Source organism: Lissotriton vulgaris, chromosome 3_1 (assembly GCF_964263255.1).
Source record: "Lissotriton vulgaris chromosome 3_1, aLisVul1.2, whole genome shotgun sequence".
NCBI lineage: Eukaryota > Metazoa > Chordata > Amphibia > Caudata > Salamandridae > Lissotriton > Lissotriton vulgaris.
In genome coordinates this window covers 195,285,465-195,308,578 of record NC_141689.1, presented here as the reverse complement: position 1 = coordinate 195,308,578, position 23,114 = coordinate 195,285,465, and the positions used below count along the sequence as shown (strand labels likewise).

General features: G+C 48.3%; 1 protein-coding gene across 2 annotated transcripts in view; it reads right to left on the bottom strand.

Annotated features, from left to right (window-relative positions):
• Positions 1-22,314, bottom strand: part of LOC147726209 (aquaporin-7-like) — a 149,441-nt gene extending 127,127 nt beyond the window's left edge. The window contains exons 1-2 of one of the 2 annotated variants that reach the window (XM_086960310.1): positions 22,126-22,314; positions 21,893-22,039 (exon numbers count right to left, since the gene is read on the bottom strand). In XM_086960310.1, the coding sequence (XP_086816436.1) occupies positions 21,893-22,000 (108 nt within the window). In that variant the 5' untranslated portion in view covers positions 22,001-22,039; positions 22,126-22,314. Of the gene's footprint in view, positions 1-21,892; positions 22,106-22,125 lie in introns of those variants that run through there. The other variant, XM_086960309.1, reaches the window with a different exon arrangement.
• Between the last annotated feature and the right edge of the window lie 800 nt (positions 22,315-23,114).

Below are 23,114 nucleotides of genomic sequence, written 5' to 3'. Positions count from 1 at the left end.
TGCCCAGTATATGTTCCTGGAGGAGTCTGCCCTCCAATGGTGCGTATTCAGGTATTTCCGTAAGTGGGATATTTTGCGCCCTCCAGGCATGTTTCAACTGCGTGTATTTAAACATTTGTGAGCGGTGGAGTCCGAATTCGGTCCGGAGTGTCTGGAAGGACTTCAATTCCCCCCTAGAGATCATGTCACCTATGTTTGATATACCGATATCATCCCACCGTTGGAAGCCCCTGAGTTTGCCCAGTTCGGTCAGCCACTGGCAATGCCACAACGGTGTTTGTCTGGTGGGTTTTGCTCTCCATCCGTGCGTTTGGTCGCCTGCCTCCATGCATTCAGTGTGGTTACCGTCGCAGGTAGTAGCGACTTCTTGACCTTACGCCGTACAGATAATACAGAATGTTTCTGGGTGACAGTGTATGTCTTTCGAGTGTATATGTCGGGTGGTCCGCCGGGACATGTATCCAGTCGTTTATCGGGGTCAGGTGTTCCGCCCAGTAGTAGGCCTCCAAGTTAGGTAGAGAGATACCCCCACTGTATTGGTGTCGTTGAAGTGTCTGTAGGGCTATTCGCGGTTGTTTTCCCAGCCATAAAAAGGTGCGAAGATCTGCATGTATCTTTTGTATCGTTCCGGTCGGGAGTGGGTAGTACTCATTTTGGAGTGCGTAGAGGAACTTAGGCAGGGTAATCATTTTATACATCGCCGACCGGCCCAGGAGTGTGAGCGGCAACCGTTTCCATCTGTCCATGTCCTGCACTGCGTCCCCCATGATTCTGGCTATATTTTTGGAGAATGAGAGTTTCCTATCTAGGGTAATATATACTCCCAGGGGTTGAAAACCTGTTGTGGTAGTGACCAGGCGTTCGGGGGTATCTCCCCACTGCTCCCTCCCCTGTGGGTCGTAGAGAATTGACTTGTGCCAGTTTATGGTATGGCCTGCTCTAGCCCCACAGCTGCCCAGTTCCCGAAATAACTCTGGCACTGATATATTGGGGCTGGTGATGTAAAGCAGCACGTCGTCTGCGTAGAGTGATATTTTGTCCTACATCGCTACTGAGGGGTCCAGTGAGAAACCGTGAATGTCCGGGTTCCGTCTAATGTTAATTGCTAAGATTTCGATGGTTAGTGTAAACAGGAGGGGGGACAGCGGGCATCCCTGTCGCGTGCCCTGTTCCACCCTGAATTCGCGGGATAGTTTCCCGTTCACTCTCACTCGTGCTCTCGGGGCATTGTATAGGAGCTGTATCCAGCCACGGAGTTTCGGTCCGAAGCCAAACCGCTGGAGCACCGCCATGAGGAAGGGTTAATGCACCGCATCGAACGCTTTTTCTGCGTCGAGTGAGAGGAACCAGTGCGGTTCGCTCCTCCCTTTGACCTCTTGCAGCCAGTTGTGGGTGCGCCTAAGGTTTAGTTTTGTCGCTCTATCAGGGAGAAACCCCGACTGGTCCATATGGACTAGGTCCGGGATCACCGCTCTCATGCGGGTTGCTAGGATGGCCGCTATCACTTTCACCTCCATATTAGGAGGGAAATGGGGCGATAGGATGCGCACTCCTCTTTAGGTTTGCCTTCTTTGTGGATCGGCACAATGGTGGCCAACTAGAGGTCGGTGGGAGCGACTTCTGCTGATATGAGTCAGTAAGGAGGTTTTTAAGATGGCGAGTCAGTAGATCCGACGCCTTCTTGAAGAATTCCGCTGGGAACCCGTTGGGGCCTGGCGTCTTACCTGTTTTTAATTTCGCTATGACTTCTGATACCTCGTCTAGTGTGATGTCCGTTTCCAGCACCGCGCTGGACTCAGGAGAAAGTGTTGGTATCTCCATCTGTTCCAGGTAGTGCAGTGCCACATCTATGTCTCCCAGGTCTTTGGCTCTATAAAAATCTTTCGTAGTGGGTCGCGAATGCCTCTGCTATCTCCACATCGGTGCACCACATGCCACAGTTCTCTGTTTTGATTCGTTCCACCCACCTCGCATCCCGTTCTTTCCTGCTTAGCCAGGCCAGGAGCTTACCCGATTTATCCCCCACATCATATAAACGATGTAGGGTTGCCAGCTATTGTGTCTTTGCCTCGTTCGAGACCAGCTCCCTGTACTTCTGTTGGGTATCTAGTATTTGTTGCAACGTGTCCGCCCCTTTATGTGTCTGGTAGTCCTCTTCCAAGTTCAGAATAGCGGCCTCCAAGTCCGCCACCTCCTTTTGTTTTCGTCTCGCCTCCCTCAACCTTCCCTGGATCCTGTCTCTTAGTACCGGTTTCATCGCCTCCCAGAGGACTACCCTTGAGGAGACTGACCCCTCATTCTCGGCTACATATACCTTGATGTCAGCCCTGACGCCACGTGCTATTTCCGGGGATTGGATATCCCAGGCCGCCAGGCGCCATTCAGTACCTCTCCTCTGTCTCGCTCCACCTACCTTCGTGTACAGGGGTGAGTGGTCTGAAATACCCCTAGCTTTGTACTCCATTACATCATTTGCTGTTAGGTGTTGCCTTGCCATGAAGATATAGTCTAGCCTGGAGAAGACTTTGTGTGCCCCCGAGTAAAAGGAGTAAGTGGTTTGTGTAGGATGGCGCCATCGCCATGCGTCCGTGAGTCCCATAGTAGTCATCGTTTGTGCCAGAACTGTCTGCGTTCCCCCCCTGCGTGGTTGTCCCGTACGGTCTAGTTCGTCTGACATCACGTCATTGAAATCACCTCCCACAATTTGTATGGTGTCTGCTGTGTCAATGAGGATTGACGTGATCGCCTGAAGCGTATGTGACTGAAGCTTCGGCGGCGCATAGACCGACACCATAGTGTAGCGTTGTCTCCTCCACGTCCCCTCTACCCCCACGTATGTACCCTGAGGGTCACTCCATGTGCGTGTGACGCAGAATGGTGTTGTTTTTGTAATCAAAATGGCACCTCCCCTGGAATCTGAGGTGTAACCCGCATGTGCCAGAACCCTGTGCCTGCCTCTCGCTATAAATGCACATTTGTCTCCTTTGAGGTGTGTCTCCTGCAAGAGAATGACGTCCGGCACCAGTCTCTTAAGGTATGCATTCACTAGACCCCGTTTAACTTTTGATCCTAGTCCGTTCACGTTCCACGTTAGAAAGGAGAGTCCCTCGTCATCTCTAGGCTGTGCTGCTAGTGTAACTGCCATTGTGTGGGTCGATTCTCATCTGTTAGCAGTGCACATGGTGGGTGTCTGGGATGGCGTGAAAAAGTGTGCGTTCGTCACTGTCCCCCAACTATGTTCTCCCCCAATCTTGTTCCCCCCTTCCCCAACTCATTGTAACTCTGGCCCCCCTCGAAACCCCCACCTCCCTCCCCTTCCAGACTCATCCCAGTATAGGACAAAGCTTTCAGCGGGAGACGGTCTGTCGCCCACCCTCGCCCTCCCACACTTAACTATCCCTCAACTCTCCCCCCCAACGTGAGACGCTGTGAGGGCACTAGGCCCAGTGCCGTTCCTAGCCCGATATCGTAACCAGTTCAAGGAAACATACACACTGAGCAGAGTGAAAATAACAAAGGGGATTGTCAACTTGCGTGTCTCAGGCCTCCTCGGCCGCCGTCTCTGATACGCCACTCGATCATTGTTCATGAGTGTGAATCTTGTGTAGCAGAGTCGGATCCACTATGCTTGTCGGAGGAGTCCCGCTCCAGATGGTGGATCTCCTTTTCCAGTGGGTGCATCGAGTCCTGATCCCCCCTCGGCACTTCTTCCTCGTGGTCCGATTCTCCCTCCTCAGTTCGGTCTTCGCCGTCTCCTTCGAGAGTGTTGATTGACGAAGGACCTGTCTTCTTGTGCCCGCAGTGGAGGACTCACCTGGCGACTCCGATCGCCCCCTCCTTGCACCTACGGATGTGCGGGCCTGATATGGCATCCCAGGCATGCGAGAATGCAGTCTTCTGGACCTCCGCCGTTGTGGTTTTGGAAGTCCCCACTGCGTCCTCTCCCTCAGCGACCTGTCCAACTCCTCCCGTCCAGCCGCCTCTCTGCTGTTGAGGATCGGCCTCTCTTCGAGCCACTGCCATGCGTCCTCAGGGTGGGTGAAGAATATCGATTTCTCTTTGTATATGACCTTGAGTTTCGCAGGGAAGAGCAGCATGTAGGTGATCTTTAGTGCCCTCAGTTTTGCCTTCACCAGGTCGAAGGAGCGTCGCTGTTTCTGGACCTCCTGGCTGTAGTCCGGGAATTTATTTATTTATTTATTGTGATTTATATAGCGCACTATAACCCAGAGGTCTCTAAGCGCTTTGTTAGGATCAGCTAGACAATAGAAAGGATGCATCAGATTACAATTAGCGGCCACCCCACGCTTGCTGGAAGAGCACAGTTTTTAGTTTCTTGAGGAAGGGCATTAGGTTCGTCTCATTGCGAAGTTCCAGCGGTAATTTGTTCCTCATAGCTGGCAGAGTATGTGAAAAAGCGCGCCCACCCACAGTGGTCAGTCTACAGCGTGGCTGAACAAGATAGATGGAATCAGCAGATCTAAGCACCCTCCCTGGTTTATAGAGGGTCAGGCGTGATTTCAAATAGGTAGGTGCCCTTCCATGAAGAGCTTTGTGGACAATGCAGAGCCCCTTGAACATTAGCCTCTGCCTAACTGGCAACCAATGCAGTTCCTGCAGGAGGGGGGATGCCTGGGTGCTCCTCGGTTTCTTAAAAATGAGCCTAGTGGCATCATTCATGACCGTCTGCATTCTGTTTAGAAGACCCTGTGGAAGTCCTATGTACAGCGAATTGCCATAGTCCAACCTAGCTAAAATCATTACAGAGATCGCACTCCTTAGAGTGGAAAAAGAGAGCAGCGAGGAAACTTTCCTGAGTTGTCGAAGGAGGCCGACACAGCTGCCCACCACAGCTGTGACTTGCTTTTTCATGGACAGCTTACTGTCCACCTGGATGCCCAGGCTCTTAACCACCTCCGCCGGTTCCGGAGGCATGCCCAACTCTCCAGGCCAGAAACGATCACACCAAGGGTTGCCAGCGATGGTAATCGGCAACACCTCGGTTTTGTCCGGGTTGATTTTTAGGGAGTTACCGGACATCCAGTTAGCTGTACTTCTCAGAATGTTTTGCAGTCTAGCAAAAGCGTTCTGGCTATCATCCAACTGGATGATGATCTGAGTGTCATCTGCGTAGTTATATACCTGGCAGTCCATTTGATTAAGCATTAGAATCAAAGGCTGTAGATATATATTGAACAATAGGGGTGACAGAGCAGACCCTTGTGGGACTCCGCAAGTGATCGAAGTTGCGGTAGAAAGCATGTCACCTAATTGCACTCTCTGCGTCCTCCCTTGAAGGAAGGATGTGAACCATGCCAGTGCTGTGCCCTGAATGCCGAAATCCCTCATCCGCAACAGTAGTTGTTCATGACACACGGTATCAAATGCCGCGGAGAGGTCCAGCAGCACCAGGGCCCCCGGGATTTTCTTGTCTGCTCTGTTCCTAAGCTCATCTACGATTGACAGCATAACCAGCTCCGTGCTGTGATTAGCACGAAAGCCTGCTTGATTCGGCTCTAACAGCGATCATGATGTTGGTGTTTTCTAGCCGCATCTCCTCCAATTTTCTGGCTTCCCGAAGGATCAAGTCCCTGTCTGCAAAGTTCAGAAAGCGTGCTATTACCGGTCTAGGCCTCGCACCTTCCGGGGGCTTTGCCAGCAGTGCCCTATGTGCTCTTTCAATCACGAAGCACGCCGAGAAGCGCGCTGTCGGGAATGTCGTAGTCAGCCACGTGTGCAGGAAGGCCGCCATGTCGTTCCCCTCAATCCCTTCTCTAAAGCCCACAAAGCGCAGGTTGTTGCGGCGTGCCCTATTTTCTGCATCGTCCACCTTCCAAAGGAGTTGTCTGTGCGATGCTTGGAGTTCCGCCATGTCCTTTCGGAGCGTGGTGAGTGAGTCCTCCGCTTCCCCAATTCGTGTTTCAGTTTCAGTGACTCGTGCCGACAAATTCCTGAAGTCTTGTCGCAAGAGGGTGACCTCCGACCCCAACTCGCCTATTTTGACCTCTAGAGCTGCTCTCGATTCCTGTATGTCAGATCTTGATGCTTGAATCGCCGCCAGAAGTCTACCAGTGTCTATTGGCCCTTCCTGCGCTACGTTGGGGTTCTCCCTGCCCGGGCGGGAGGTTGCAAAGTTGTCCATTGGGCCTTGTTTCGAGGATTTGGGGATAGTGTCTTTTTCCCCATGGTTACCTGTGGTGGGACTAGATACCTCTGATGGTGCTGTGTCTCTCTCCCCACCGGGCACTGCTCCGGAACGTCCGTAAGTCTGTATTCACGGCTTGTATCTGCCCTTAGAGCCTCTATAGTGCTTCGGGTGCAGTCCCACGATGAACTCGCTGTCACTCCTGCCCCCTAGGTCCCCAGGCTCTCCTTGGCGCTCTCTGTGAGTATCCCTACAGGCGGTCACCCTCCCGCGTTGATGGTAGTGGAAGGTCGGCTGTCTGTTAAGGGTAGGTCATGCAGGGATGCAGGTACAGGGGAGTCTTTAAGTCGGGGACTCGTGTGTCTCCGTTTGCGATCCCCCAAAGGTCTCGGGCCGAGGCTTCTCCGCTATCCAGAACAGATTAAGCGCGGAGCCTCCCCGCTTTCGCCGCGTCCTGGGCTCCCCTCCTCTGATGTCCGCCGGGGTGTTTGTTGTCAGTCTCCTTGTTTCTGGCGCTTATTAGCCGCGGGTGACCGCAGGCTCTTCCCCCCGGATCTGCTTCTCCCTGTGTAGGTCCGCCAGGCCTCTAGGCAAGCCCTGGTTCCTTCCCGGGCGCACTGCTTACACTCGCTGGCTTAGGTCACCTGGCTGCCATGTTTGTAAAGGGCAGCCAGGTAGGTGTGAGGTTCGGAGCCGCTTCCCGCGTTGACTGTCCCCTCTGTGGTCGTGCGGTGCCCCCTCCGAATCGCGCGCACCGTCTCTGAGCCGGCCGGGCCCCCCTGAGCGAATCCCGAGTCCCACCGTTAAATCATGCCGCCATCTTAGTTAGGTGTGCTCGGGCTCGGGGGGGGGCTCTCACCTCGTTCTGGATTTCGCCGGGGGGCCGCCGCCTCAGGGGATCTAGGGCTCCGAATGGGGTCAGCTTTGCGGCGTGTCAGTGCCCCCCCGGTGCAGGCTCCCGGTCTCTTCGTCTTTCTCACTCTGCCATCTTGGTGAGGTGCTGCCGGGTGTCGGGATCCTTCGCACCGGGTGATCGGGCTGCCAAGCTCGGTCCTCCTGCCCTGCGTCCTCTCGGTGGCTACCAATGGATCTCCCGGCTGCCTCAGGTTACTCCCGGTCGTCCGGCGTAAGTCCGGTGTCACTGCCAAGCCTGTGTCGCCATCTTGGTCCATCCCACTCGGTCTCCGATCTGGCAGGCTGCGGATTTCGGGCTCCTACCGCTCCAGCGGGTCCCTCCCGACAGCGTCGCAGCTTCAGGACGCTCCTCCGCACTTTAACAAGTAGTTTCAGTTATGTGGCATCGATTTTGGGACGGATTTAGAAGTCGGCGGCCGGGAGCTCCCGAGCTGCACGTCTAGCTCGGCATGCTGCAAGCCACGCCCCTATCTCACTCCAGCCTTGATCTTGTGGATCCATGAGATGATGCTAGGGCTAGTTGGGCAGAACGGAGATGTCTGTGGGGAGTGTAGAAGGAGAGGTGGTTGTTGAATTATGCAGGTCTGGCGTTATGGAGGGCTTTGTATGCGTGTGTGAGGAGCTTGAAGGTAATTCTTTTGTTGATAGGTAGCCAGTGAAGGTCTATCAGGTGGCAGGTGACTTGGCTGTGGCATGAGGTGTTCAGAATGAGTCTGGCAGAGGTTTTCTAGATGTTCTGCAGTTTCCTTAGGAGTTTCTGGGTGGTGCCAGCATGGAGTGCATTGCCGTAGTTCAGTCTGCTGCTGACGAACGCATGTTTGACCATTTTCCTGGACTCGGTGGGGATCCACTTGAAGATCTTACGAAGCAGGCGTCGAGTGTGGAAGCAGGAGAACGAGACAGCATTGATTTGGCAAATCATTGAGACCAAGGAGTCCAGGATGATGCTGAGCTTTCGTGCGTGGTCCATGGGTTTCAGGGGAGGGGGGTTCTGAGCATTGTGGGCCATCAGGCATCATCCCAGATGGAGGGGGTGGAGCCCGGGATGAGGATGAGAATCAATTTGGACTCAGACTAGGAAAGAGTGTTCTGTGCCGGCTGCAGGTGGGCTTTCAGTTCTTGACAGGGAAACACTGGAAGAGCTGCTCCTCCTTCTTACACTCTGACAGAAAGGGAGAGCGGTTTTCTAACCTATCTCCAGATTATGTTTGGGCTTGTATCTTCTGGCTATCTTGCCACTACCCTCTTCCATTCTATCTCAGTTCCTGAGAGTGCAGAAACTGAGACAGTTCTTGAACGAGAAGAATCTGTTGTAGAGAGATAAACTGTGTAGCAAGCACTGTGTTTGCTAGCTCAGCCATGAAACACTATATATGAACTGGGTTTAGGAAAGCTGCCTTTACCCTTTCTGAATCTTTGAACTTGCCGCTACCTCCACATCAAGATATAGACCCATTCAAATAGTCAGTTGTTGAACTTGCATTGGCCGACAGCCTCAGAAATACCCTTCTTCTGGTTCATATTTCCTGGTCATAGAACTTTTCACCTCAACGACTTTTAGAAAGAAATTGGACGTTTTCCAGTTTGATGTACAGCATCATATCTCAACCCACACCCACACTCTACCTCATCACCACAGGCATTTGCATAGTACTTCAGCACAATCTTTGATGCCATCATCCACTTGGCACTGTTATCTAGAACGCTGAGTTCAGTTGCATTGTTAGTAATGGACACAAAATGTCAATACCTCAGTAGTCTGTACAAATTTGAAACCAAGCAGCCCGAATAGTCACTATACTGTGGAAATGGCGATCGATCTTCCCTGAGGGCTACATGTGATGTAGCCATGGCTTAAAAGTGCCTGTATCTGGCAGAATTGACTTTGAGTCCCTAATGATTGCTAAACCATTTCAGGATTTTATGTCAAGACAGGAGGCTTGTGTTATGTATACAATTGTATTTACCACTTCTGAACAGCATCTAAAAGCTTCAAACAGAACAACATGAATGAAGTCATAGAACAACGGATCACCCGCTGAGTACATAAACCCCCTGCGTTCCAATCTCATCCTCTTTTGTTTGCTGCTGCTGAGTAGGTGAGCATATTTTAAACCTATTGAACATGCATGCTGTTGATTGAGTTTTTCACAGTATTGTATAAGTTTTAGATAGTATGGTTTGTGATTGGAGTGTTTGTAATTATGTGTACGAATTGGCCATTGAGTGCCATGGGGTTGTAGCCATTGCTTATAGGTGCCTGCATCTGGCAGAATTGAATTTCAGTCTTTGGTGATTGCTAAACCACTTTCAAGGTTATCTCAAAGCTACCGAAAATGTGTTTTTATGACAGTCTTTTATTTTTCAGTCTGCCTGCCAAGCTGTTTTAAAGATATTTAGGGGCAAAAACAAATCTCTCGACAGTATGCGTCTGGCAGTAAATGATTTTCACATTACCGAGTACAATGAAACCTCACCTTAGTGCATAGTTGCTTGGCAAAACCTGATCTCTGTGAGGATGCCTAAAAACCCTAATAGGTTTTCTTTTATAGGTGTGATCCTGGGATCTGCTGTAAGAGCCTGAAAGGGGAGGGCGGTCATAGACGTTTGTACATGTTATGGCTGCGTCCCCACAAAACCAATGCCAAATAGATCAAAGAGTTCCTTAAAACATCCTTGTCTCGTCTTCGAATAGTCTGGAACCAGGTCTTAGAAAAGTGCTGCCTGCTGCAAAGATGCTTGATCCCAATGCAGCTCTGTCTGCAGAATGAAGGAGAGACTGTCTACCCTAATGTCATAAAACATAAGAATGTATTGGCTAGCTGCCACCAAATGTGGGGGTGGAATAGAGCGAAATGGTTAATTATAGGTGTAACCATATACAGTAAAAACCAGTGGGGCCTGCTGGCATAGACCCCAATGAGAACCAATGCAAGTCTTTGTGAGATGGATCTTTTAGGCAGATTTGGGTAAAAAGGTATATTTGGCCTTAAAACGTTGAGCCAACTCTGGCGTTAGGGATCTAGGGCCCGATGTAGGTAGCCCTTTACCGATCGGAATCGGCCAAAAATACTGATTTTCGTCCGTTTCCGATCGGTAAAGGGCTATTGAGATGTAGGGGCACATTTTCGGTAATTTTACCGAATCGTTATCATTACCGAATCGGTAAATTTACCGAATCGGTAATATTTACCGATTCGGTAATGATAACGATTCGGTAAAATTACCGAAAATGCAATGTAGGTAGCCAATGTTCCATCAGCACATGGCTTACAGAATCGGTATTTTACCATGGAATACAAATCCATGGTAAAATACCAATTCCTGTGTACATGCACATCTGTGCATGTACACATGTGCCATGTGACAGACAGACGTGCCCTTAGGGCATGTCTGTGTGCCACATTGCACACATGCCCGTTTTGGGGGTGCTAGAGGGTGTCAAAGTGACACCCCCTGCACCCTTGCCAAATTCGGTATTTACCGATTCGGTTGATACCGATTCGGTATTTGACTTTAATCCTATGGGCTTCAAAGGCCCATAGGATTCAATAGCAAATACCGATTCGGTATTTACCAAATCGGTAAATACCGAATTTGTAAGGAATCGGTAACGATTCCAGATGTTGGGACCTACATCCCATTTACCGATTTTGAAATACCGAATCGGTAAAATTCGGTATTTCAAAATCGGTAAATGGGATTTACCTACATCGGGCCCCTGGCCTGTTGGAAAATGTTAGCTTCTTGCTTCAGTCAATCAGTCAAAACACTTTTATTTGATAAATTAACATCATAAAAATACACAGGTACAAATATATTCATGTAAAGTAAACAACAACAATTTTACATTAAAAATTTGTAACATTTTTTTAAAATTCATCAATATGTGGGAAAACAAGATATCAGTTTCAATTTGACAATACGTTAATACCATGAATCTAAAATGGGCATCTAATTCAATCAAAGTCAGGCTGAGATAATTGGGGCATATATACTCTTATTCTTTAATCCTCACACCAGCTACTAAGAAACTAGCGTCATAAAATATAATGCGGGACTACTTAACAATTGTAAATACAGGAGGGCTGGCCTGACCTGTAAAAACCCCGCCTCCCTCAGAATAGGCAACAAGAACTTCTTCCTGATGTCTGAGTAGTACTCGCAGAACATAGTAAAATGTAAAGTGTCTTGTGCAGAAAAGTTATCACATTTACAAGGGTTAGAATTTTCTGGAGTGCCCCAGGTAGGAAAACTGCCCAATATCAAATGAATTAAATTAAACGAAATCTGGTTAGCAGGTGCCGATAAAAGGGACGGGTCACCAGGGTAAGATAGGGCTCGAGTCCAGGGGAACTAACTAAAGCATAGTTCACTCTAACGGTCGATTTCCTCATTTCCAACTCCTCCCTCTCTAGAAACAACAGATTCCGCAATGCATTTTTTGTCTGTCTGACATATTCTCTTGTTATGCTCTCGGGGGAGGAGAAAAGCTCAGGTCGCCCTATTTTAGAAAATGTTGATTTAATGTACGCCAGCCATGGGATCCTGCTGGCTCTATCCAACGAAAGGCAATCTTTAAGGATCATATGATTCAAAGAAATTTCCTGGTTAAGCCAGGTCTTCAGCCAACAGGTCAAGGGAGCAATTTTTATTGTATCTGTTACGTACCCCACCCCTAACTCTGTGTGAATAGTAAAAGTGGCCGTGGACTGTGGCACTGTTAATACCGATCTTAGAAATTTATTTTCAGGCACCTGAATTCTATCTTTAGGGGTATAGTCCCAGATTGAAGAACCATATGTGGCGATCGCTAAACATTTAGCTTTATAAACCTTTAAAATTGCCTCCATTGGTCTGGCCCCCAACTTTTTTGTAAATCCCATAAGGGCTGAGGTAAATCTGGCAAACATATTACTTCTGTTATTTAGTTGCGGGCGCCAGTTCCCTCTTTCGTCAAAAAGGACCCCTAAGTAGGTAAAAATGGGCACCCTTTTGACCTCTTCTCCTCCACAGAAAAATGTTTTCACTTTTTTCTTTCTGCTACATTCCCCTACAATCATGACTTGGGATTTATTTGTATTGATTTTCAGATCCAGGGACTCCATAAAGTTGCCAAAGGTATTCAGCAGCTTTTTTAGACCTACCCCCGAGCAAGCTAAAAGAACGGCGTCGTCCGCGTAGAGGAGGACTGGAATAACCGTTTCTCCTATGTGCGTCACATCCAGGGAGGCCTCTCTTAGAGCTGGCTCTATGGCATTGATATATAGCGTGAAGAGAAGAGGGGCCGGAATGCTCCCCTGTCTGACCCCCCTCTCTGACCTAAAGTGACTAGTGCAACGCCCTTCCTGGGTAACCCTAACCGAAGCTAAAAGACCACAATGGAGGTCAGCTAAAAAATGGACCAAGGTAGGGTCAATGCCCATGTCCAATAAAATTTGCCACAGCTTTGACCTGTTCACCAGGTCAAAAGCTGAAGAGGGGTCAATGAACCCCAAGTACAGCGACCCCTCCTTGGCTTTAGTATATTTACTAATTAAAAGTTGTAAGTTAAGACACTGGCCGAGGGTACTTCTCGTTGCTCTAAAACCATATTGGACATTTGACAAGACCCCTCTGCCCTCCAGCCAATCCGTCAGTTTTTGCAAGATGACTCTTCCTAGGATTTCAACTGCAGAGTCTATCAGGGAAATAGGCCTTTAGCAGGAGGGGTCTTCCCTATGCCCCTTTTTAAAAACCGGAATAATAATAGATTTAGCCCAAGATACATGGAAACTATTTAAACCTGATGCGTTAAACACGTTCGTCAGGATTTTGGCCCAGAATTTAGGGGCACACTTGTACAGGTCAGCGGGAACCCCGTCGGGGCCTGGCACCTTTTTCTTCAATGTCTCTTTTATGGCCTTTTCCACACCTGTTACCTGGAAAACTACTGGAGCGGTTGGATTTTGGCGCGTGGTAGCCTCTGGGGGAATCTCATGTCTCTGGTGCCCAAAAATATTCCCAAAATGGGCTATCCATCGATCATCTGTTATATTACAATCTAAGGGGGAGTTCTCTTCACTTGAAAACAGAGGCTGGTTTATGGTCGACCAAAATTTCCCACTATCTCGCAAAACCTCAGCTGATAGGAGTTTACTCCAGGCTTCCTCTTTTATTTGTTGTTTCCTTACTTAGATGGCCTGTTTCTTGGACATACTTTCAGTATGGGCAGAGTGTGCCTTAGAACAGCTACAGTCAAACCATCTTTTAACTTTGTGCCTATCCTGTTTATTTCTGGTCATCAGGCTGTTATTTATTTGTGTGCAGATGGCATCAAAAGCACCAACTATCTCTGACCCCTATGCCATGTTGTCCAAACATGTAGCTACCTCAGGTTCAACCATGGTCAAAACTTCTTTCAGGAAGGTTTCCGGTACCACTTTTGCCCATTTAAGTCTTCTACCCTGATCTTTAGGTGTCACATCACTGCCGCCTCTATTCAGCACTTCCTTAAAACCCAGTAGGTCCCCTGGGACCACCTCTATTATCACAGGATTGTGATCACTAAAAGCAGAGACCTCAACCTTATACAATAAAACCCTTGTTAAAACAAAAGGTGACAAAAAAATATAACCTATAACTGTACCCGAGTCTTTATCTTTGAACGTGGGAGCCTTTGGACCACCCTCCTCACAACCTGATTCGCAAAGGTTTGTAGTGGCCAAAATGTTTTCCAGTGCCTTCCCTTGCTTAGTGTGTTCAAAGTGTGTAAGCACCGAATATGGGGGTCCTTCATGTTCACCAGCGACACAGTGCTGTCTAGATGGGTGAATATTAAAGTCGCCCATAAGAATGACCTCAAAAGTGCTTGATTTAGAACTGTATGATGACAATGTTTAAAAAGGTTACTTATGTGGGTGGCACAATTAGTTCTACAGGCTCACTAGTAGCATTTCATTTACAGGCTCTGGGTACATGTAGGACCCCTTTACTAGGGACTTACAGATAAATTTAAAGTGCCAATTGTGTGTTAGGCAATTTGTTATGTTATGTTAGGTTATGTTAGTGCTATTTGTATTGCGCACGGCTGCTCCAGCGAAGGAGCGTCCCGGCGCACCGACTAGGTGGCGAACACAACACAACTGGGGTTGTGTTGGGGTTTCTCCATGTTTAAGGGCGAGAGCACATACGCTTTAGCACTGGCTTGCAGTGGTAAAGTGTGCAGAGTCCTAAGACCAGCAAAACCGTAGTCAGCAAAAACAGGAGGATTGAAGGCAAAATTTTGGGGGAATACCCCGCCAAGGATATCAGGTCCAACAACTGGTATTGACACGAATAATAAATTCAAACACATTGTCTTCAACTCAAATAGCCAGAGAGGGCAGGGCAAATGCGAAAATCTTATCACCATTGTAAGTTACATTTGTACATGGAACAACTAGCACCTTTTGCATGCATGTATGAGGCTTGATTTCCAAATTGTGAAACAAATGTATAGGCATGCCTGTGGGCCATGCGTTTGTGTAGCATACAGCACCATTTTTGCACTAGGCCCGTGTGCGTCTGAACTCAGTTGAAATCATTGGGGTTTCTCAAGCGGGTGCCAGGGGAGTTGTTAGGAAAGTGCAATGCAAATGAGAATACCCTCAAAGCTGTACCCACGTGGGGGATTCACAAACATTTATCAATACCTTTGCTTCACATCTGGTCTTTCATGTGAGAGCATCATGCAGTCTTGGTGTTTTAGGGCCTGATTTATAGTTTGGTGGATGGGTTACTCCATCACAAATGTGACAGAGTAACCAGTCTGCCATACTTCAAGTGCTGTTACATAAAATGCAATTGTCAAAGGACGGATATGTGTAACAGAGTAACCTGTCTGCCGAAATCGTTATTCTGGAAGCAACACAGTGAGCTCATGCATTAATGTAAATGTAAATGTGTGTGTCTTGTAAAGCGCACTGCTACCCGGAGGCGTCCTGGCGCTATAGACCGCTGGTGAACCCGTCCTGGCTTTCCCTGTGAGATGTTCCCTCGTGGGTATCTCCAAGGTGAAACCAGGCATACCCGGCGTTTGTGGGGGGCCGTTGTGGAGATGAGGCAAGCTAATGCCCAGAGTTGCAGAGTGTGATCCCTGGTTAGAGTAGGCACCGAGGCGAGAATTATCGAGTCCGCTGACCCTGGTTCACGGCCCTGCCGCGTCGGGAATTGAACCCTGGTCCCGGGCCATCCTCTGCTTCCGGGTCTGCCGCCTCTAACCAGTGAGCGACACCACTCCACTCCATTACCCAATGGTAGACCGGGCCATCACAAGGGTGGGGAGCAGCCAGGCTATTTGCACCAAGCCCCGCTCTTTTCAGGTTCCTGCTAAATCTATGTAAATATCACAAAAGAAGCATTTGTTATATATTCTTGATAAAGTGGGAAACCTTAGCAGCTGCGAGGCATCACCACAAAACTAGAGAGGGGCCGTGCATCCATTTTGTGGCCTTAGCACTACAACAACTGCTGACAAGCCTGGTCTGATCAGCTTTTTGCTGCTTTTAGTGTGGGTGCTGTATGCCGGAGACATTGGAGGGTCTCCTTGAGACCTGCACTGGTGGTGGAATATCCAGTGGCCCCACTGGCCCAGTCTGCCGGATGCTCCTTGTTAGGCCTTTTAATCTCCAGTGTTAATAGGAAGGGATTACTTTGGTCCTCAGTTTGAGTGCTTTGAAAATGTAATGGGTTGATACAGGAGTTACTGGTCCCATCGGAATTACCAGATCGGTGGTAAATCTTACATAAATAGTTTTTCACCCGGGGAATTCGCCTACTGAAAGCAAGTGAAACTTCTTTGTAAATACCAATACACTCATGTGCAGGTGTAGATTTCACCCACCTGAAAGAGAGGAAGCACTCTAACGGCCTCATTACCAGTGCCACTGGTTTTGTAACTATATATCTAGGGTCATTGCAATTATGCAATTGTGCAGTAGCGGCAATTTTAACATTATTGTAGATTTGCTGCATCTGCCACATAATCCATCATTGTTGTGGTAAATTTAACATCATTGTAGGTTTGCTGTTTTTGCCACATAATCCATAATCTGCTGCATAATCCGCAGATGTTAACAACAAAAAAATCCTGCTCAAATGTTTCAAAAGTTAGTAAAAACTCAATTATGCGTTTTGCTGCACAGTGGATGGCCCTTTGCAAAGGTTTACTGGTCACCTTTCTGTAGCTTATTGCTATATACTGGTACTACTGATGTACAACTAATGCTCAGGCAGTGTTAAACCTAAAATTGACAAAATAAAAAAGTTATACTATCACAAAATGTGCCACATAATGCTTCATAATTGGCCTTTTGTTGCCTCATAATTTACTCAACCATGCTGCATAATTTAACCCTCCCCCGGCCGCAAACTTCCTGTGGCCCTGGGTAGCTTCCCCTGAGTTACTGAAAAGGGGTTTTCAGTACCTGGAGTGGGAGGAGTACCAGGGGATTAAACAAGCATTTGCAATGCAATAGGTCTCGCATTATTTAAGTTTGAGCTATTAGCATTGTAAATGGCAATTGTTTTTTGCTTTATGCTATATTTTTTTTTTTTACATAAAAAGCTTCATATAAAATATGTTTTATTAAAGTTATTTATGCAGTATCTAAATTTTGTTTGCATAAAACAGTATAATAATATCTTAGTAAAAAAGTCAAATATTTTAATGGAAATTCACCAAACGTTCATTTATGTGTTGGTTTTGAAAATAGCTAAATTAATAGCTTTGTCATTTACAATGCCAATAGTTATAACTTTCGCAAATGTGACACCTATAGCATTTGTAATGCAACATTTGTATTTACGTGACTTAGATGTATTGATATTACAAATAACAATGACTTTTAATTTTTTTTAATACTTAATAAAAGTGATTGTAATTTATAATGGCAATAGCTTAAACTTTTGTAAATAACTTTTGTGAAGATTATGTTCAGTGTATTTTATTGTAACAAAATCCAAGAACAGAAGTGAAATATTAACATCTTTTTGTGACATTTGTAATAAAGCTTGAAACATTGAGAGAACATATTTGTGCTGTGGTGGTGCTGAGTGATGCTGTGGTGGTGCTGAATGGGGCTGTGGTGATGCTGAGTGATGCAGTGGTGGTGCTGAGTGGTGCTATGGTGGTGCTGTGGTGGTGCTGAGTGATGCTGAGTGATGCTGTGGTGGTGCTGAGTGGTGCTGTGGTGGTTCTGAGTGATGCTGTGGTGGTTCTGACTGATAATGTGGTGGTTCTGAGTGACTGTACTCACTGTCACTCTGCACTCACTGTCACTCTGCACGCACTGTCACTCTGCACGCACTGTCACTCTGCACTCACTGTCACTCTGCACTCACTGTCACTCTGCACTCACTGTCACTCTGCACTCACTGTCACTCTGCACTCACTGTCACTCTGCACTCACTGTCACTCTGCACTCACTGTCACTCTGCATGCTCTGCACTCACTGTCACTCTGCACTCACTGTCACTCTGCACTCACTGTCACTCTGCATGCTCTGCACTCACTGTCACTCTGCACTCACTGTCACTCTGCACTCACTCTGCACTCACTGTCACTCTGCACTCACTGTCACTCTGCACTCACTGTCACTCTGCACTCACTGTCACTCTGCACTCACTCTGCACTCACTGTCACTCTGCACTCACTGTCACTCTGCACTCACTGTCACTCTGCACGCACTCTGCACTCACTGTCACTCTGCACTCACTCTGCACTCACTGTCACTCTGCACTCACTGTCACTCTGCACGCACTCTGCACTCACTGTCACTCTGCACGCACTCTGCACTCACTGTCACTCTGCACTCACTGTCACTCTGCACTCACTGTCACTCTGCACTCACTGTCACTCTGCACTCACTGTCACTCTGCACTCACTCTGCACTCACTGTCACTCTGCACTCACTGTCACTCTGCACTCACTGTCACTCTGCACGCACTCTGCACTCACTGTCACTCTGCACTCACTCTGCACTCACTGTCACTCTGCACTCACTGTCACTCTGCACTCACTGTCACTCTGCACTCACTGTCACTCCGCACTCACTGTCACTTCGCACTCACTGTCACTTCGCACTCACTGTCACTCTGCACTCACTGTCACTCTGCACTCACTGTCACTCTGCACGCACTCTGCACTCACTGTCACTCTGCACTCACTGTCACTCTGCACTCACTGTCACTCTGCACTCACTCTGCACTCACTGTCACTCTGCACTCACTGTCACTCTGCACTCACTGTCACTCTGCACTCACTGTCACTCGGCATGCACTGTCACTCGGCACGCACTCTGCACTCACTGTCACTCTGCACTCACTGTCACTCCGCACTCACTGTCACTCCGCACTCACTGTCACTCCGCACTCACTGTCACTCTGCACTCACTGTCACTCTGCACTCACTCTGCACTCACTGTCACTCTGCACGCACTCTGCACTCACTGTCACTCTGCACTCACTGTCACTCTGCACTCACTGTCACTCTGCACTCACTGTCACTCCGCACTCACTGTCACTCTGCACTCACTGTCACTCTGCACTCACTGTCACTCTGCATGCACTCTGCACTCACTGTCACTCTGCACTCACTGTCACTCTGCACTCACTCTGCACTCACTGTCACTCTGCACTCACTGTCACTCTGCACTCACTGTCACTCTGCACTCACTGTCACTCTGCACTCACTGTCACTCTGCATGCACTCTGCACTCACTGTCACTCTGCACTCACTGCATGCACTCTGCACTCACTGTCACTCTGCACTCACTCTGCACTCATCATTACTGTTCCTTTTGTGGCATAAAACGGGTACCTCTTCTGCGTGCACTGGTTTATGTCAGAGGAGCTAAGCTTGGTCAATGTCTGAACAAAATGGCAAAATGATATGTTCCTGCAACAGCACATGGCCGTAGATTAGAAGCTACGAGGTAAGAGACAAAATGTACCCGCAATACCAAAGTACTAAACGCTTCACTGTATCTTGGAGGAATGTACTTACAAAAAAAAAATCAATCACCCATAACAACGAACCCACCCGACCCGTCCTTATCAAAACAGATCAGACGAAGACTTGATGGAGAGGGCCAGGCACACAACCCGGCCATAGGTCGCCTGGGAAACCAGATCCATCCACGGCTCAGGAGTCCTCTGTGCGTGGACAGGGTGTACTCCAGGAATCAAGTCCGTGCAATTGTACCTAATAATTTTCTCATAAAAAACTCACTGCGCATTCCACCCTCAACGAACAACACGCTTGGCAAAACAACATGCACGGCAAAGGAAACCGGCCGCTCGCACACTCTCCTCTCCTGCCTCCTTGTAGCATACCAAGTCACGGACATGCGCAGACGTCGTGATGCGCATTTGATTCAAGTATTTTACAGTTTTATAAAAAATACTCACTGCGCATTCACCAATCAACGCGCGCGACAAAGGAAACCGCCGCGCACACACGCTCCTTTTCTGCCTCAGCCTCACTGATGCACGATAAAGTATGTCTGTCTTAAATCTTTAAGTCTTAAGTTTTAAACAGACAGACAGATAGAAGGACATGCTTGATTAGAGCCCCGTTGCGCGACACACCCATACATGTCAGGCGACACATAGTTTGGAAAGCTATGCCCTAAGGTAAGCAATTACGGCGGACTCCCGCTTTCGTTTTGCGCCGGCCTGCGAACAAGAAGTCAGGCAGGCCGGGCGGGACAACCGGAAGTAGGAGGGCGGGAGCCTACCCCGCCTCCCACGGAAGAGCCGCGATTGTTTGGCGCACCGGAGCAGGCAGGAGCCTACCCTGCGCCCCGGTGCCGAAGAAGGGAAGAAGAGTCTTGCTGCCGGTGGGAGCCGCTGCACTGAGGATGCCGGTGAGTGGGGCTTCGCCTTGTTGGGGGGGGGGGGGCATCTGTGTGCGCGCGCGCGGCGGCGGACTGTGTATGTGTGTGAGCGTGCATGTGTGTGTGTATGTGTCCTGGAGTCTGTGTGTATGCGTGTGTGTGACGGGGGGGAGGGGGGTTGCCTGTCTGGGTGCCTGCGTGTCTGTGTAAGTGTAAATGCGTGTGCGTGTGTGTGGAGCCGAGAGGAGAGGGGCTGGTGTGTGTGGAGGGGTCTCTGTGAATGCGTGTAGGTGACGGGGGTGTGCCTGTGTATGCGTGTGTATGTGCGCATGCGTGAGTGCTGTGTATGCGTGTGGCTGTGATGTGCGCATGCGTGAATGTTGACCCGCGTGCACGCAGCTCAATCCAGCCGCTCGTCACAGTTTCGTGTCCCTCATTCCCCCGTGTCAGACGACTATAAGTCTCCAGCCTGGACGCATCCTTCGGATGCGATGTCCAGGCGAGACCTAAAAAGCACTTTAGAGCACCAGCAGATGTTAGGAATTTCCAAAAGAAATTGGTAATTTCGAAAGTGCTTCTCCCAGTAATTCTATTTTTTGCGTAAAGAGACCTCGTTACCTCACCTATCATAATGTTATTTTTAAACCGCAATATAGTTATTATAATATGATGACAGGGGTTTCACCACCGACCCACGCCTCCCCTCGTAAACAGTGGTTTCTCCCAGTCTGACTCTTCCTTTCCTTCCGCCTGCGTCAGCGTTGAAACTGCATTATCACAGGTGAACTTTGCGCGCCTCTTTGCAACATTCCAGCTCACTTCTTGGCAATCATCCACGAGGCCAGTGACGTTCCCGGCAGCGCTCACGAGCCTCCGTAGTTTCAGTCCCATCAAAGGCGTGCGGAGACATGCCGGGAATGCTGGCCTCTGCCAGAGCGTAAGGTTGCCAAAGCGCCCCATGTCGACACAGCACCGTGCATCCAGTGCTGGGCTTTCATTAAAGAACGCGGTGCACTCTGGGAGTTGTCGTTTTTAGAACGAATCGGGTTAGTTCTGAAGGGAAAGTCCAGGGCTGGAAACATTGTAACCTGTTGATAGGAAACAATGTGGCATCACTGCTTCCACGTGGAGAAAACGCGTGGATTTTTCCCAAAGCAAAGTTTGACAACAATTCTAAACATATTTTAAGAGGGATTCTCTACACGACTCGCAGCACCTATACCCCTTAATGTTTCCACTCGAGGGTCTGGATTGTATTGATTGCACCGCTGCTGGGGTAATTTAGCACGTAGATTTGCATTACTTTACAAGGGACAAAATGAGATTTGCACTTTCTGACCAATGTAAACATGAGATTTTGATCTGTTAGTCTGTTCACGTGTCCGTGCAAATATCAGTGCATTCTTTCAAATACGGATTTGCTGGTCTGTCCGGTCCAGGTATTGTTAGTGCAAGGTTAAACGAACACCGATGCAATCGATACAATTCCGAAAATTGAGTGCAAGATTGCACCAGGCGATGCAATGTAATTTTGAGAATTGTGGTGCAAACCAGCACCGATACAATGTATGTCATCTAGTCATAGAAACCTTGTTCATGCACACACAAGAAGGCACTTCTAAGAAGTTGTGAGATGCTGGCGAGATATCAGGCCACTTTTTAGATATACTGCCGACTACCATCCAAGGATATTTAATGCACATTTCAATAACCCTTCAACTCACACACTTAGTCTAAAATGTGAAAAAATAACCTCACTGACTTAATAAAACTTACCTGTTCATAAACATTGTGGTTTGCACACGTTCATTTCATTCACTTTTCGACTGCTAATCTCAGCATTTGACCGCATGCCTTTGTAAGTCAAACATTAATAATTACTCAGTACATACAACCTCACTGCGATAGGGCAGCAAACACAGTCATCACCGCTGAAGACACCACGCGACAGGCGGAAAAGGAAGCTCTTCCTTACCATCATGACAAAGGTGGACAGCATCTCGGCCATCGCCTCCCTGACCGTCTGGTTCTTGATTCTTAAAGATTTCCTTACTCTTGCGCGCAGGGGGCCTGATACCGTCATTGCGTGGCGGAGGCTTGGGTTGCCTTGGCGAGTCGTCCGCTGCAGACGAAGGAAGTTACACTTTGATACTTGCATATGACCGCTCTCACTGTCTCTGGTTAAAGGCTAACAACACGTGCTCTTACCTCAAGGCTCTTCTTCCCGCCGTCTTAACCGTCCAAGACCAACATTGTAGCAATCGTCTCAGATATGGGCTGTTGCTTTGTTTGGTTGGCCGCTTGAATAGCTCCAAGGTCCACCGTAGATCTGATCCTCATCAAACGAGAGCGATAAACACAAAAGGGGGTGTGTTGTACAACTCCTCAGGCAAGTCTGATAGTGGAAAGGCAACTGTATTGTCCTCCCAGTGAATATCATGGACTGCTTCTCCGTTCCCTGGAAACCACAAGCTAGCTCTTATCAATGTTTGCACTTCCCGCTCATGGATGGCTTCGCAGACCACAGGTCGGTCATGCGTTGGGGAGGAAAGAAGCTGGACTGTTAAGCGTAAATAGATCAGGGTGTGAGTATCGGAGGGTCCAGGTTGCTAGCAGCTAGAGATGTTTACGGTAAATGCTTGAGGGACTGCGTGTGTTCGGGAAGTCATCATATGTGAGGTTCTCAGTTCGATGAAACGCAGTGACTGTACCGTTGATGTTTATGCTAAGCAAGGTGTTTTGGTAGGTGTGTTCATTTGGAGTCGCTGAAAGCAGTGCCTCATGCGTAGATCATTGTTTGTTTCTTGTTAATGACTTGGCCACCAGCCTAGTGTGAATCCGTTTATGTACTCCAGAGCCTCTCCCACGAGCAGAGCCTTTGATAGCCTGAAGGATTGGCTGGCATCTTACTACACAATCCATACATAAAGATTATCCTTGCACAATCTCAGTACGATTAACTTAAGGTTGCCTTTAATCACCTAAACAGCCTCTTCAAAAAATTAAAAAGTAAATAATTAAAATTATATGGTAAAACTGCTTTGTACAAAGGTGGAGATTCACATCTCCAACTAATGAGAATTGAAATTTGCGATCAGCTGCCTTCAGCAAAGACTAAAATTAAATGATAAAGCATTCAAAATAATTGGCATTAAGAACAATCATAACTATCCAGATTTTAGGCACTTCAATCTTTT